Source organism: Amphiura filiformis, unplaced genomic scaffold, assembly GCF_039555335.1.
Source record: "Amphiura filiformis unplaced genomic scaffold, Afil_fr2py scaffold_60, whole genome shotgun sequence".
Lineage (NCBI taxonomy): Eukaryota > Metazoa > Echinodermata > Ophiuroidea > Amphilepidida > Amphiuridae > Amphiura > Amphiura filiformis.
The window spans coordinates 584,676-597,188 of NW_027305524.1; the positions used below are offsets into that span (position 1 = coordinate 584,676).

At 36.7% G+C, this 12,513-nt stretch overlaps 1 protein-coding gene across 17 annotated transcripts in view; it reads left to right on the forward strand.

The window, feature by feature from the left end:
- The window catches only part of LOC140144513 (muscleblind-like protein 1), a 480,574-nt gene that overhangs the window by 441,055 nt on the left and 27,006 nt on the right, over positions 1-12,513 (forward strand). For 15 of the 17 annotated variants that reach the window (XM_072166327.1, XM_072166329.1, XM_072166324.1 and 12 more), the window contains 2 exons: positions 5,173-5,355; positions 9,468-9,704. In XM_072166327.1, coding sequence (XP_072022428.1) covers positions 5,173-5,355; positions 9,468-9,704 — 420 coding nt within the window. The remainder of the gene's footprint in view (positions 1-5,172; positions 5,356-9,467; positions 9,705-12,513) is intronic. The other 2 variants (XM_072166337.1, XM_072166341.1) reach the window with 1 other exon arrangement.

Sequence of the window (12,513 nt, forward strand, 5' to 3'; positions counted from 1 at the left end):
TGAAAGAAAGAAGCATCCCGAAATCTAAGATAAATATATTAAGTTCAAAAATGATTATAAAAATCACTCAAGGCAGCCTTTTGAGATACGGCAGTATGTGATGCAGGTGACGAATCGGATATCTTTCAAAGTAAAAGGCTGTAAGTGCTGGTTATTAACAGAGCGGATACGGTGTTTATGCTTGAGGGCAGTGACGGTCGCTTGCTTGATGAGGAGAGAGGGAGAGAGCGTCTGATACGACAACGGCAAATTGAAATCACGCTTTTGCTAGATATGCAATTGATACTGCAATGGGGTATTCTGTTTGAAATCCATACACCCCCTGTAGAAGACATGACCTTAAGCTCTCACACAGGGGGTGTAGATTTCAAATGGAGCCAACCATTTAGGTAGCCCCATTTGAAATACGCACTCCCCGTGTGGAAGATTAAGGTCATGTCTTCTACAGGGGGAGTATGGATATCAACTCGAATCACCCAATTGAGGCATTAGGCTTGTATCAAGATCTCCTTCCGTATATGGCTAAAATCGTCTGGCCACAAGGAAAAACAAATTCAACTATAATTGATTTGTTTATTTGCTGCTGGTTTAAGAAATGATAATTGTTTTGAAGATAGGTTTGTGAAATTATTTTCTTTCAAAAACAATATGAAATACACTATAATGTGCAATGGTACTGTATTTCATATCAAATTTAGAATAATCTAGTCTCTGATGCTGATTTAATAGAAAATTGTTTAAATAATTCCTGAAAATCTTACATTCAGAGAACCGCAAGTGGAAATTGACAATAATTATGGCTTGTAATATTTTTTTTAACTTATTTTCTTTTTCAATTTTACCTTGACTTGTTGATCTAATATAGTTTAGAGCTTCTTTTACGAAGCTCTAAAAAAATACTGTTATTGTAATTGGATACTGTTTGCACCAAATTTTTTTATAAAACCTATTTTCTGCTGTGTCAGGTATACGCTATTGTTCAATACAGATCCGACAATGCAAACACAACATCATCAGTTAATCATAATAGCTTCTTTGTCTTAGCAAATCACATCATATCTACTTCATGCTCGTCAAGAATTCATGTTTTGGCTAATTTTGATGTTTTTCCAGCTCTCCGAGTCTCTCGCGAGCCACGTCATATTCCTCACTTATTATGTTACGCTCAGATGTTACCAAACGTAAGAGAGAAAATTCTCTTGGGTTGGATTCTGTCAAAATAAGTAATGGCTAGAACACACTTAGATAACAACGTAGTTGTTGTTGCATAAAATGGCTGCTTCATGTCATTGCGCTATTACGTTTAAAATCCATGCTACACTTTTGAAGGTTTTGGAAATACCTTCCACAGGGGGAGTATGTTTTTCAAATGTAATTTGTCAGGGTTAATCATTTTGAAACCCATGCTCCCCCTGTGTTATGGTTTTACCTATATCTTTCACCGGAGTGCGTATTTTAGATGGAAGTTACCCCATTGTCTATTCTATTCAAAACTTATACTCCTTCTATGGAGACTTCAGCTAAATCTTCCACAGGGGTAGTGTGGATTTCAAATGGAATAGCCTAATTCTCTTTTCACTGCTGATCAGGTCAACTTCATTCTGATTTTATTTCTTATTTTATTATTGTATTTTATTTGGACTATTTTCAGCTTCCAAGACTGTATATGCAACCTTTCAGATTACAGCTTGAATTTTGCCTTTTTGGTCCAAAAGTTTCAGGTTTTTAATATTTTTTCCGCAATTTTTTGAGCTGTTCTATCCAGTCGCAAACCTCTTCACATTTTTTTACCCTTAACAAGTTCCAAGTTTTGTGGGAGTTACAGAATGCCATGTCTGTCAGACAAAGATTCGACAAACAGACATGCAGCTTTGTCCCTGTCTTTCAACTCCCACAAGAACCTCACAATACAAGTTCACACATAAGAAAAATGCATGAAGCAGCTATTATTGTTTTTCCAATTTTTGCTTTTCTTAGCCGGCTGCTTCCCTCGTGTACAGTCAGACAGTGGCTCGGATATCTACAGCCCATTTATGCAATTACATACAACTTACCCTGATTACATATACCAATCTCTACACTGCTTTGTTTCACCAGACCAAAATGATGTGTGTTTGTGGCCCCTGAACATGTTTAAAACAAAACTGCCAACCAGTTACATAAGGGGATTTGCTTTAAACATGTTCAGGGGCCAATGACACATATAAGGTTTTTCCTGCCCAACGATGAATATATCTCAAGAACCACTGAACCAATACTAGGCATGTTTGTACTCATTTAAATGCATTTTTCATTTAGATTCCAAATATGGTCATGAAAGTTCAAAATTTTGAAATTTTTTGAGAATTTTTTGAAAATAATTGACAGTTGGTTTACGTCTGCAGAGAGTAGTTTAATGGTCAAGCGAGTGCATAGTCCGTGATGATACTATAGTCACATACATAATGTCATTAGTAAAAGTGTCCAGCATTGGAAGATTTGACCATTAACAACTAAGTCAGCAATGATGAGGACGGAGAAGGGGTTTCTCTGAAAATAAAGCTGAAATATTTGTGTGATGTTGAGCAGATTTACATTTATTCTTTTCAAATTATTCTCCTCCAGTCAATAGCTGGGGAAAATTGGGTTATTCCGGTTGAAATCCATACTACCCCTGTTGAAGATTTTGGAAATATCTTCCACAGGGGGGAGTATGTTTTTGAAATGTAACTAGTCAGGGTTAATCATTTTGAAACCCATACTCCCTTGTATTGTGGCTTTACCTATATCTTACACAGGGTAGTGTGGATTTCAACTAGAGTAGCCCAGTCTAGAAACATGTGAAGATATTTTTCTCAAATTGGTACGATGAGGAGAAGAGATAGTAAAGGGGGAGGGAAGGAGAAAATACAGCAGACAAATGTTAACCCCATGAGAACTACCTGCCGATTGGCCAAAAAGATGTTTTCATTATCGATTGGACCAATCAGCAACATTGTTAGAATAATTGACCAATCAGAGACAATGTTAGATTAGCAGGTAGTGCTCAGGGGGTTAAGATTACAGGAATATTGAGCTAATTCATTTCAAATCTACACTCATTTACTGCTTATTACAATTTAAGACATAGAAAACCAAAATAGTCTCATTTCCAGCAGCTTCAAAGGTCATCATGTATTATGTACAAACACTGGGTTAAAGAACTGTGTACTGGCAGATGAACATGCATGAGATCTTTATAAGATGTAACATATCACACCATGAATACATCATAGAGGAGAGTGTCAGGCTTTATCACTATCACTATGGACCACAATGACCTCATCACAATGGCATAGTTCAATAACCTCAAGTAAATAATCATAGTGAAAAATTTGACCTCAAGTTGCAGAGTATGAGTTTTTGTACTCAAATTGTCAAAGGTCATTAAATGAATGTACAAATGTATTGGGATTAAATAACTGTGCCCTGATAGATGAGCATGTTGTGGATCCTAGTATAATCTCGCCAAATTGCACCATCCCAGAAAAAACCAAATTGTGTTTTGCATGTGCATGTAGCTGAAATCGGCAGCTTTGCAAGAAAAAGCCAATGCAAAATGCATGTTACATTTGCGGCAATTTCTGGCTGTGGGTTGTCACTGCTGCACTGACGTTCATTTATACTTTGAATTGAACTGGGTAAACATGTTTCTTCTTGCCGTGTCAAATTTACTCGCTTAAATTCTATGAAAATGTGTCGTTTTTTGTATTCGATAGTATTCTGAATATTGGTACACTGTTTGTTTGGTTGAAATTGATAAGTGCCTTGTCAGGTCGCGTAATCATAATGTGTGTATTTAATATCGTACGTAATCAAATTGGAATGGTAAATAAGCTATTAGAATTATGTAAGCAAATCTGTCAATCTAGTTTTATGAGTTTATTACATCATCTCATATTTATATTAACCTTAAGAATTATTTTTTATTATTATATTAGAAGTCATGTGGGTAATGTTTTAAATGAAGATACAGAGGAGTTTAGTAGATGTAAGAAAGCAATAGCTGCCTTGTAGACATTTGGCACTTACTGCATTCTATATTTGTACATCTGTCACCTGGCAGCTATTGTAGATAGGGCTTTCTCTTCAACTTACCCCTCGATATGTGCAAGAAAGCAATAGCTGCCTTGTAGACATTTGGCACTTACTGCATTCTATATTTGTACATCTGTCACCTGGCAGCTATTGCATTTAGGGCTTTCTTTTCAACTTACCCCTCGATATGTGCAAGAAAGCAATAGCTGCCTTATAGACATTTGGCACTTACTGCATCCTATATTTGTACATGCTGTCACCTGGGAGCTATTACAGATAGGGCCTTCTGTGCAGCTTACCCCTCGATATGTAGGGCGAAGTGGAATTGACATCGAGGGAAACAAAATAATATACAAATCCGTATTTTGCAAAGACAATAAGTTCAAAATAATGACGACAGACGTGATAAATATTTGAAATTTCACAACCAATTTAGAGCGGTAGACTCTGCAGGTGAATAACTTGGAAAAAGGAAAACAATATGACAGAATTATTTCTTTTAGAAGTCGGTTATGAATTATAGTCTGCATATGTCTTTCAGGAATTATTTATGAACAATAACTGGCAATTCTATGTAGCATAGTTTTAGGGTTAGGGTATGGTTTACAGGTTAGGGTTAGAGTTTAGCATAATGCTTAAGATTAAGGTCAGGGCTAAGTGTGTCTCTTCTCAAGTTGAGAGTAAATGCTATGTTGGATCTGCAGTGGCAGATTCGAATTGTACGTGCTAACCTAATCCGGTGGGGTGTATACGCTTGTGTAGAAGGATGATTTAGCCGCACGCTGGCAATGCAACCACTTAAACACACTGATTCAAATCTGCCACTAAATCTAACAGCGAGTTTACTCTCAACTTGAGACAAGACACACTATAGGGTTAGGATATTTCCCCCAAGTCCCACAATGCTCTAATTCTCATCTGAATGTTGGACTTCACGTGCCGGTTTCAATCTTGTGAGCAGAGATGAAATCATGCAATCTCCCAAAATAGTGCATGATGGGATAGAAGGGGAAACTAGTGGTAGTGTAATGATTGATCCAATGTATATATGTATTATCATGTATTATCTATATACTAATGAAGCTTTCTGTTCACCATTCTCCTTCCTCACCACAGACACCTTCACCAGTGCCAAACAGTTTACAGCATGCTTACCCCTACTTAACTCAACTCCCAGGGGGTGGCGGAACCAACCAAGCACTCATACAAGAGATGAACCTACAGCAACAAATGATGCCAGCTCATGGGAATGCTATGCCTATTCTAGCAGCTACAAAAAATAAAAATGATAAATTAGAGGTAAAATAAAGCTTACTGGCTTCTGTACCGGTTGTATGCAGTGGTGGTGCCCGGGGCATCACCCCAATTGGAGCTTCTTAGGCTCCCCCTCCCTCTATTAAAACAAAAAAAATCATTGAAAATTTCAATATTTTGGCAAAATTTGGTACATTTCTTAGGGCTATTTTCAGAACCCCTTGAAATTAACTTATGCCCTCAAAAAAGAAGATCATGGAGGGCTCAGTGCAACAAAGACTCATCTTCATTGGGCTGATCCATTTAAGGTCTACAATCCCCCTGTGGAAGATTTGGAAAAGATCTTCCACAGGGTGAGCATGAATTTCACATTGAATTAGCATATTATAAGCACTTCCATTTAAAACTTGCCTTCTGTTGAAGATTCAGGTTGAATCTTTCTTAAAGGTTGTATGAAATCCAAATTGAGCTGTCTAATGTGTTAATTCCATTTGAAATTCATACTCCCCCTGTGGAAGATATTTGCAAAATCTTCCACAGGGGTAGTGTAGGTTTTAAAAGGAATAGCCCATAACTTCCCCTGGGTAATGGTGTGTGTAAATGCACCTGTGCTGATGAGTAACATTATCCAGGTGAGCTAATGGAGATGTTCCCTGAAATATCATTGCTTACTTAAGCTTTGTGATGAAAAATGGGCTATTCCAGTTGAAATCCATACACCCCCTGTGGAAGACATGACCTTAAAGTCGAAGCCCCACGTTTGGTTCAAGTTCCTTAAGGAATTAGTCAAGGTTAAAATTTATCCATGTAAATTCTGTTCTGTGTGTCATCAAAATAACAGGTGTAAGACAGTTCTTCTATGGCGAACTGGCCAAGAGGGGCTTCATGTTTAACCTTCAACACAGGGAGTGTGAATTTCAAATGGAGTCAACCATTCAGGTAACCCCATTTGAAATTCACACTCCCTGTGTGGGAGAGTAAGGTCATGTCTTCCATAGGGGGGTGTATGGATTTTAACTGGAATAGCCCAATTGATGCTGTAGGAGATCCACCATATTGGATTGTCAAGTGTGGGGGCCAAAGAAGTGTTCCTCCGGCATATCGGCAAAGATCCAGCATAAAATGGTGTCTTGAGCATGGGTATCACAAAGGTGTGCACATGTTATGCTCAGCATGCGATATAGCCATAACTCATATATACGAATATAGGAAAACAAGCACACATTTTAAATGGATGTTTGCCGAAGTAATCCTGAGGAACATTATTTTTCCCCTCCATGAGTGACGCACAAACATGGTGGAATACAAGCTCTCCTTGAATGATTTCTTTGGGCAATACACACAAGTTATTGCTCCAAAGTATGAAGTTATTTCACAGATATCCGCATGGATATCAATTTTTTTTGGTAACTAAATGCTCACACTTCAGAACAGGTGCCAAATAATATCATATTAGTACTTAATTTATAGTAACTACACTGTCCCAGTACTAGGCATATTTGTCCTCATATGAACCAGGGGTTAGGCTGAACTTTTTTCATCAAATTGCCCTTTGGACCAGTTGCTGTGGTTTACAATGGGCCAACCAGCATTTCAACTATCCCGAATATTTTTATTTACTTTTCTCAAGTACATGATCATTCAAGTTGAGGTTTTACTTAGGGTGACTTAAAAATCCAACCACAGGATGACTGCCGTCACATACGAACCAATAGAACATGGTTAAAATGCCACTTCTGCCTGGGTATGGGTGATGGTTTGAAGTTATCCCTACAGCTAGACATATGAGCAAAGCATGAATTGTTTTATTATTTGCCAAGGCATTTACGGCTCTCATCTGCCAAGTAACAAATGCGGTATCATTTGCTAAGGCATGTTGCTAAAACAAGGGATGACTTCAAAATACAACTGCTGTTTGACAGCTGGCACAATGGTATAGAACCTGGTTTTTATATTTCAAAATTATTTGCCATTTAAGTAGTGATGTAACAGGATTAATAACCATAGCAATGGGTATACACTATTTTTGAATGTATTGCCCTGCACTATAAGCAGGATGCATTCATCACCTGTGTATGTCTGCAATGATAGATTGACTATGATACTGCTCTTTTCAAAGACACTAATTTTACATGTGCGAGTGATCAGCATAATGTGAAAATTCTATAGAATTACGATTCAGGTCTTTATCCCTGTTCTATGATAATCTATGTGCAATGCAGCAGAACGGCGTAATGTCTAGTGCAGGGCAATACACATTGTAAACCCATTGCCATGGTAATTAATCCTATTACATCACTACTTCTACAGAGAATAGAATGTGGTTTAAAAGACTGCTGGTGGCTGTGTTTTGATGCCATCTGTGACAGAGTACTGTTAAATTGTAGCCCCATTTAAAAAAATTGTTTAAACTAAGTCTTAAATTTCCATTCTTTTTTTTGCCATTCTGATAGAAAAACAGCCCAAAATCAAGAAATGAATGTTCAATCCGAAAGAAAAATGGCTAAGAATCCTTTGCAACATGATCGAAAGGGCTCAACACAACATGTTTAAGCCCTACATGAACTTTTCTCAGCATTCTGCATATAAGTAGGTGCTGCAGTTCCTGTTGTAACAGGATTTCAGTTTAAAGAATTTTTTTCATCAATTTATTGCATAAAATGCTTGAATGTTCCTTTCATAAGTTTTAAAATGTTTTAAAAAATCAGACAGAATTTGATTTTGTAGAATTAATATTTAGTCAACTTGTTGCATCAAATGAATGTTCCTTTCATTATTATTTTTAAAATGGTGTTGAAAAAAAAAATCAGTAATTGCAATTTATAACATTCCACATGAATAACAAAGTGACAAATTTTGATTTAACGTTCAATATTTGTCAAATTTAATTTTGAAAGTTAAATCCCAAAATAGAAGAGTGATATACAATGTTTGCACAGACTGTCTTGCTCGTGTTTGGACAGATCTTACACAGTGAATCATTCGTGAGCCTAAGGCAACACACAATTTATAAGGTGTTATGAAATACAAACACAGCCATGTTATGAAGATGATCAAATAGGCATGTACATGTGGTTTTTACTTGTGATTTAAATTATTTTTCGTTTCATTTTGGTGGCTTAACGCCATTTCTTTGTTATAATAAGACCGTTATCGCTCATAAGAAGCTGTCTGCATATGTAAAGTTGCATGAAATATTGATATTACCAGCTTGGTCTGGGCAGACATTTTGCAATTGAATTTTAAGAGCAGCAAAGACTTCACTTGAATTACATTCCAGATGTTAAATCTACTTCATCTGCAAGTTTTGGGCAAAAACTAAACAGGCATTTTTATTTTAGGGCCATTTGTTTTGGCTAATCTAATTTCTTTAAAATTGCTGTTGCTATTTTTCTATAATTTCACAGTGCGCTGTTTGAAAATATAATCAAATATAGTCCAACTTCCTTTATCTGGTCCTCTTGATATCTGTTATAAGAATGTGTGAATTTCACAGGAAAATATGTTTTTTATGCCTTGATTCTTAATTCTGAAACATTCAGAACGATATCTATCAGGCCTTTGTTCTGAGGAGAGCTGTAACAACTCTCCACAATTGCTTTTGATGTGAGCTATAAATCACTCCTTAATTACAACCAGGTGTGACCTAATGATCTAGGTTTTACCCAATTCAAAATTACACTTTTTGTATTCTAGGTGTGCACCACTCTCCTTAACAGCTTGGCCACTCTCCTTAAAAATTTCAGGGGAGTAATTTGAACAGCTCTCCTTAATACCTTTAATAAGAGGAGCTTTTGACAGGTCGCCTAGCAAAATCTGAAACACAAGGCTTGATATATGTTGCATAAAAAATCAATCAAATTCCACCTTTCAGTGTTAATACCCCATGTTGAATAATCGTCTGTTTTCTCCAATTTTGGTCCTTGGGTTATTCAATGGAGAATTACACATAATTTACTTATCCGGCCAATGCTTGGTCCCATCATGGCCGGATAAAAGAGGTTGGACTGTAGTTGGTTTATCTGCTCTTCTTCAAAATAGAGTCCTATAAATACCTCTATGATAATGAAACCTAGCTAGCTAGATGAGTAGCTACTGATAACGATGATGATGGTGATGATGAAATTTGTGTTTGCCCGTTCGTTCGTTGAATGCAGGTTTGCCGGGAATTCCAGCGCGGGAATTGCTCACGAGGGGAGCAGGAGTGTAAATTTGCACACCCTAACGAACAGACAACCATTGACAATACAGATAATACTGTGACGGTGTGCATGGATTATATTAAGGGACGGTGTACTCGAGAGAAATGCAAATATTTTCACCCGCCCCCACACCTACAAGCCAAAATAAAAGCAGCACAACATCAGGCTAATCAGGCCAGTGTAGCGGCCGTGGTAAGTTGGTCTTCAAGGTAACCCCCCTATTGTGATATTATGGAATAGTCCAAAAACTTTAGTCAACCAATCAGTGCAGTGCATGGGCAATAAATATGAATAATTGTTTTTGCATTTGGGTGATTGCACATGTTAGGAGGGGTGTGTTTTGTTTGTTACATAAAGGAGATGGGATAACTATATGTGATTTTAATTTCAGCACTGGTGGTATATAATTATAATATTGTGATAATATTGATGACTCTGTCAGTGTGATTCTATGTTGTTTTTCTTTGTAATGTTTTCACAATAGTTGGTGTGAAATTAGTGTTTGCAAATCATTCCCATTGGTTCTGTGTGATCCATCTTTTTCCAGACGCTTGTGATTCGTTTTGTGTTGTTTTTTTCGTGTAAATAGAAATTGAAGTCAGATTTTTTGTGCAAATTTGTCAAAGTCAACATTCTAATCAGGATTTTACTTCATTGTTTTGCATCATCATAAATAAATTGAATCAAAAATAAAACATGCCTCAAGCTGCAATCAGGTGCTTAGTAAAAGTTACCGCACGGTTATTTCTTAAAAGGTGAAATATTGAAAGATTAATATTGTTGCATTGCGATACTGTATTTATTTTGACACAATAATCATAAGCTTATTAGCGTGGTATAAGAAATTTACTTTTCTTTAAAATTGGTGCACTATTCTCAAAAAATAATAAGACTCATTATATTTTTATGAAATGCATTTATGACATATCTAAAATTGCTTTGTTGAAAGTTGGATTACATTTACGACTAGATAAAAAAAGCTATAAAATATTTTACTGGGATTTGGAAAAGCCATAAAATAAGTTGTCACAATAAAAAATAATATTTAAAATATGTTCAACTTTTCATAATAATACCGTGGAATTTCTGCCTTTGACTTGAAGTGTGAATTTATGTTGGCATGATGAATTACATTTCAAACAAGATGAAATCTATCATTATATAATTTGATTGTTCAATAATTTTTTTAAGCAACACAAACTTGATGTTCGACAGAAAAAATGGGAACTTTTCTCTGTTTTGTCCACGTGTTGTCTTTAACATACCAGAATCATTACTAAGCACAATTTCACAAAAACGTTGTTTATCATTATAATCTCAAATCCTATTGTTGTCTTTGTAGGCTAACAACAGATTTGAATACATATGATGTGTTGCGAGCTTTTGTGAAATCCGCCGTTTGTGTAGATAGAAACAAATTGTTTTAGATCTTAGTTAGATGTAGGCCATCGGGATTTGGGCGTCTTGTTTTGACCATGTTTTGTATTTTGCCTTTTTGACTGTGTTTGTATTTTGCCTTTTCTTTTTTTCTTTTTCTGTCCGATTTTTGTTTGAAATAACACCTGTTTGTCATAGGATGTATATTTGGTACATTCTGAAGTTTATGGCTATTTTAAGGAACTTTCAGAATTGTAGGCCTACATTTTAACACAATATCATGTTCAAATGAGTCCAACAATATGCCTAGTGCTGGGTCAGTGGGTCTTCCAATTACCTATTATTGACTTTTGAATGATGTGAAGTTCGATATCATCGTTGGACAGGAAAAACCTCCGTGTCATTGGCCTCTGAACATGTTTAAAGCAAATCCTTTTATGTAACCTGTTAGCAGTTTTGTTTTAAACATGTTCAGGGGCCACAAGCACATAGGAGGTTTTTCCTGCCCAACAATGATATATTCCAAAGCAGTTAGACTAGAGTCTCCCAGTAGGCTGTTCCATCTGAAATCCATACACCCCCAATGGAAGACATGACCTTAATCTCCCACACAGGGGTGGTGATATCAAATGGAGTCACCCATTCAGGTAACCCCATTTGAGATTCACACTCCCTGTGTGGTAGATGAAGGTCATATCTTACATAGGGGGTGTATGGGTTTCAAATAGATTAGCTTAATGCCATGGTATGTATTGGATTGTCATGTGTGGGCACCAACATAGTGTATGCACCTCTGGTAATGGTATTAATCACCAAAGGACCAATATTGAACAACAACTGGCATCTTTTAAGCTTAAAAGCTTGCGTGTTATAACAGAAAGATTGTATGTCCGGTTTCAATCCGGTCGTACATGTCCGGTATCAATTCGGTCGTACAGACTTGTACAAGTCGAGTCTAAGCCAAGGTTTACGTATGTAATACGTAGCACATGTTATCGCTACATACATCACCTGATATATATTACAAGTAGAATACAAAGAAGCTCACAATTAGGGTATATAATGAAAAATCCGGAGGAACACTATTTGGCCCTCCATGTGCAACATTCCATTCAAACATGGCAAATCCCAGGCTTTTAGACTAACCATTTGCGATGGTCAGTAAAAGTCTGCTATGGTACTTGTACTTATGACTTGTCCAAACTGAACTTGTACCAGTGAACATAACATCCATGATACATATCTGTTGTGTATTTCAACGTAATCAGATAAAACTTGGTTACTGGATATAGTGGTCCTGCCTGTTGTAAACAAATGGAATGGGCTATTCCAGTTGAAATCCATACACCCCCTGTGGAAGACATGACCTTAATCTCTCACACAGAAGTGTGAATTTCAAATGGGGTTACCTGAATGGGGACTCCATTTGAAATCTGCACCCCCTGTGTCGGTGGTTAAGGTCATGTCTTCCACAAGGGGTGTATGGATCTCAAATGGAATAGATGGATCGGACAGGTGTCATTGTACTATTATTTTTTTTTACAAAGCAGGCAGAACCCTGTAATCAGTAACTTGTATGTGCCGTACTCAGATGGTACCATTCAGATAACCATGCTAAGACAAA